Here is a 5,073-nt window from a genome sequence, read left to right as displayed (position 1 = left end):
ATCGTGAGAAATTCTGAAGTTGATCCAACTAATTTAGGCATTTTGATCAGTATACTTCACTGATAGATTTAAAGGAGCAATCACAAAGATTACAAACTGACACGCTAACAACGCACAATCCTTCCTTTGAAGAAGTGAGCTCTTCAAGTTGAAGAGATTAATAAAAAAACAATTATATTTACAGTAGTGGGTGAAATGTTGACACAGCAAGATAATGCTTTCCCTATTTCTTGCCTTATATTGTTATTCATTTTATCTAAAATGTGGCTATTGCAGGATGTTCACAGTGTGCAATCTAAGGTTATAATTTTATAGCAAACATTTCGTAAAGATTATCTTGGTCTGATTGAAAAAAAACCTGGGATAACAATACCTGGAATATTCCAAAAAAATGGTTAGGCATTCTATAGACATGCTGCATCTCATAGCAATGTTTTTCACTTATTTCCAAATGTGGTCATTAAAAACATACAATGGGTTCACAATCATATTTGATTATTGCAGCTAAAATAAAGTATGACTAAACTGGGAAAATACAAATTTGCTTATGAGATTCTTTTTTAATCTGCTTCAAAGAGAAATAACATTTAGGTAATTATTCAAACATGCTGACAAGATATTTCCTTATTTAGATTCTGATGACCTAAGTTCCCCAAATCTTGCCGATAAATATAAGATCTGATCAGCCGAATCAATGCACTCTGAAACTGCCAGCTGCTCTGACTGAAGACTAGAAGACATCATAATTTTCAAAAATGAAGACCCAAACAATCTATTTGCTGCTGACTACAATTGTAATCAGTCTGGCTGCTCAAGGTAAGTTGAGTCACCAAGTTTGCATTTACACGGCAACTGTGTTCCTGTATTAAAAGCAGTGTGACAAGATGACATTTCACTAAGTCTGGTGTGAATAAATTTGAAATTATTTGATTTTGCGCGATATATGTTATGTTGTTTTATAGTCAGAGCATTCAACTGCAAAATTTGCAATGTCTTCAGATTTAAAAAGAGGAAAATGACCACTAAATGGTCGAGATGAGCACTCTGTTCTGTTATAGATCAAATCTAACCTAGTTTAAATAGGCTAGCAAAGTTGGTTCATTATGGCTTTCCTTACTAATCTAGGAAAGTCATAATTGCAAATATTATACAGACTTTCGGTGATTCAGATCTGATTTTGAGTGGATCAGGATGAGACTGGGTCAAAACAACCTGATATTTTTTAAGTTATTGTCTCCCTCGGCAAAATGATTAAAATCACAAATAAAGTTTGTAAAGGATAACGCAAGGTGCTGGATATTGTTGTGCCTAATTTCAAATGAAGACATTTTAAAGTATTAACTAATATTATAAATTGAACATGTGAGATTATAGCACAAGAGACTGGACACCCAATCAGGTTATTGACAGATCTTTTGGATAGTGCAAGCCAAAACCAGAAAGACAGCAAAAACAGTCTAGTGTGTATTCCATTGCGACTCTGCATTAACCTTCTGTAAATCACTTTGTTTTCTGTATATTCTGTAAAATGTAAGGTAATTAAAAAAATTTCCCTTCATTTTAATGCAGAAAACATCATTCAGACTTGAGTTTCATTCCACCAAGCAAAGCTTTAGGATAGAAGGGAGAATTTGGAAACCTGCATGATCTTCTACATTGTAAAAGTAAATGTGCATTCCCTTGAAGGAAATAAGCTTCATCAAGTAGAATTTTTGTTAACGCAACTCACATTTTCCAAGTCATGATACCATTTGATTCCGTTTTGTGCTTTATCTTTCACTATAGGTCTGTGCATGGGAAAAGTAACACATTCAAGATGCAGATGTGCAGCAGTCATCGCTCGTTTTATTTCACCAAAAAAATATCAGCATATTGACATCTATCCTCAGGGTTCCTTCTGCAGAAAAGTAGAGATCATGTAAGTATTACAATAAATTTTATTTCCTAAACTCAATAAAAAAGCAACTTAATTTGGCAACTCAAATTTCACAACTCTGGAAAAGTAGCTGATCTTTTTCCACTTAAACAGTTCGAATTCGCCATCTTTGGGAACAAGTCTTTCACAGTTTGAAAGGAGTGCTGATCTTTTAATGCAACTTTATTTGAATCTTAGACTTATTGTTGTCTCCAAAGGCTACTTAACATTTCTAAATTCAGTGAAATGTTTTAATGTTTTCCACTTTACATTATACAGCAAAACATGACTAAATTAATCATCTTTAGGACTACAAAAGTTTTTTCTACAATTTATCACAAATTTAACTCTGAACATTAATAAGAATGTCTTTGCTTTTGATTATTAAAATAATTTCCAAATCCAACCTGCTACCTGATTCAAGTTTAGCTGCTGCATTATCTAATTATTTTGTGATGGAGGTGGTACCATACGTAATTTAAATATTATTAAGATTTTAACCAAAAAGATCTTTGTTTATGTGTCACAGAATTACCCTGAAGGATGGGATGAAAGTCTGTGTGAATCCCAAGTCTAATTGGGTCAAAAAGGTTATTAATCTCATGAATGAAGAGTAAGTATTGACATTCAATTTTCATTTCTTTTTCAGAACCACTTCCTTTTTGTGTAATCTAGTTTTTCATCTGCAATTTTGGCATCAGTTACTTACACAGACAGATGACTCATATTCTTGAGTTTAACACTGTTACCATTCTGACATAACAGCAGTTTTACTTAGACCATCCAATCATGCGAAGGAAAGAATTGCATTTATAGCATCTTTCCTGACACCAAGAAATTCCAAAGTACTTTAGGACCAGAAGACCCAAAACTAAGAAGTAGCAACATGATTAGGCTGTTCGGCAACTCATTAGGATCATGGCTGATATGACATTCATCATGCCCACTTGCTGCTCTTTTCCCATAACCCTTGATTCCCCAATTGATCAAAAAATCTATTTGATCCTCAAAATTCATTTTGCAGCCAATAAAATTCTTTTGACGTGTGTTCACCACCGTAATGTTAGAATTACCTCAGCAAAGCTGGACACAGCAAGCTCTCACAAACAGAAATGTGATAATGATTATTTAATCTGTACAGCAATGTTGATTGAACAATAAATATTGAACAGGGCCCCAATACTCCATCTTTGTTTTTGTATTTTCAGAACTGAAGACTCTACTGCATCAAATTAAAATAGTTCACCGACTGAATGAACATCAATTGTTCCAACATAAGATGAACGTTTACTGTTCCCTGAGCCAAGTTTTTGTTGAAGTTACACTGTAACAGCTTTAGCTATAGATGAAATGTTTTCTATTTTCCTAACTTTTAATGCAACTTTTGTCATTATTCTGTATAATTTCTTTTAGCATGCCAGTAATCTTTTGTGCCATTTTTACTTAGTTTCTAGGGCATAAGTTGAAATGTTTCAAAATATTTCAGTCAGTAAGTTGAAATGTCTGAACAAAATTCAAAGTATAAAAGAAGTTTAACTTTATTTTTCTAGTATCCAAGCATATTAAAAGCAATAATTATTCTCTCATTCCAGTGTTGAGTAGATTGCTTGAAAATGTAGATGTTTTATAATGGTTTTGTAAAAATGGCTAAGTGTTTGGTTTTAGGAATTCCAGACTTAAAACCGAAGTAAATTCAATGGTAATGTAAAGGCAATATCAGCTGATATGTCACATCCTAAAATGTAACATATTTTAGTTGTTAGTCTGTTGATAATTGACAATAAAGTTTTAATCATGATTTCATATGTTTATTGTCACTTGGTTGATGTATTTTGTATTCAATGAATTTCATATTTGAGGCAATTAAAAAATAAACAACTGTTGATTTAATCTCTCACTCAACTCCTTTATGTGTCATTAAGGCTCTTGGAATGTTCTTAAGACTAAAAGTTTATAAGTTGCAAAACAAAATTAAACTGCACAAAAACATTAAAATAACATAGCCTTTGCTGATGCCATGTGAAACAACTATTAACTGCAAACTTCAGGAGTAAGAGACACAGATCAAGAGCTGTTGAAATACTGTTCTTATAGAAATCATAGCTGTTTCTGTATTTCCTTCCAAATACTACTTACGTACATTTACATCACTTCCACAAATGGAAACATTCCAACAATATTCCAGGAGGTGAGATCAACTCAATAATTAACAACAGTCACAATACATTTGTCAAAATACTCACTCCATTTGTATATTATATGATAACCGACCAATAAAAACAGAGAGTACAGCCTGACTTGGTGCAATTATTGAATTTGGATGATGGTGAATTGTCAACCAGTTTTACATCACTTTTGGATTTTATTGCCAAAGCCAATACAATATGAATTCAGCAAAACAAATGAAACTGAACTGACTTTGATCGAAGTAAATCCCAGCAGAGTGATTGACAATTCACCATCATCCATGTTCAATTATTGCACAAAGTCAAAACCTACTCCATACAGTTACAACAAAATACTCCATAAAACATACTGAGAGAAACTATGGCTACAGAGATGGATGAGGAGCAGGAATATGATGAGACAAGGAAGAAAAATAGAAGATGAGTCATCATTCTCAAGCATTATGATGAAAATAATAACATTGAGAATGATCATGTGGAGGAAAGAGATTTTGGAGCCAAGCTACCAAGGAGTTCTGGTTCCAAGATGTATTCACGTGAAATTCGACCAGAGGTTAACAGGACACATATATTGCAGAGTTGCTCTTGATTTATAAGATAAACAGAAACATTCCTTTAAGACTCCAATGGTTCTCTCAATAACAACTTGGATAGAGTTAGTGCCTTAATGCAGAGCTCCTCATCTGCTATACTAATATATCTTACAGAGATCATTATACCTAATAGCAAAGAATATGACTGATCACGCAATGCCATTTATAAACATTTGAAAAGCATGGTGTAATAAAAATCCTCAAGAGAAATACTCCATACCACTGCCCAGGTTATCTTACTCAGATGTGCAGGATTCTTCACATTTCACTGCACACGATCTGTTTTTATCTAAGACAGACTAGATGGCTAAAGAGTCTTCTTCTGTGCTAGAGAACACCGTGACTCTATTCAACAAGGAGGACATTTGTCTGTTCAGAA

General features: G+C 33.3%; 1 protein-coding gene across 1 annotated transcript; it reads left to right on the top strand.

Annotated features, from left to right (window-relative positions):
* Positions 1 to 681: 681 nt before the first annotated feature.
* On the top strand, positions 682 to 3,720 carry LOC122553041 (interleukin-8-like). Its single transcript, XM_043696505.1, has 4 exons — positions 682 to 816; positions 1,786 to 1,918; positions 2,445 to 2,528; positions 3,124 to 3,720. The coding sequence occupies exons 1-4, from the start codon at positions 756 to 758 to the stop codon at positions 3,149 to 3,151; spliced, it is 306 nt and encodes a 101-aa protein (XP_043552440.1). The 5' UTR covers positions 682 to 755; the 3' UTR covers positions 3,152 to 3,720.
* The last annotated feature ends 1,353 nt before the right edge of the window (positions 3,721 to 5,073 follow it).

Source organism: Chiloscyllium plagiosum, chromosome 1 (genome assembly GCF_004010195.1).
Source record: "Chiloscyllium plagiosum isolate BGI_BamShark_2017 chromosome 1, ASM401019v2, whole genome shotgun sequence".
NCBI classification, from domain to species: Eukaryota; Metazoa; Chordata; class Chondrichthyes; order Orectolobiformes; family Hemiscylliidae; genus Chiloscyllium; species Chiloscyllium plagiosum.
This window is presented reverse-complemented; position numbering and strand designations above follow the sequence as displayed.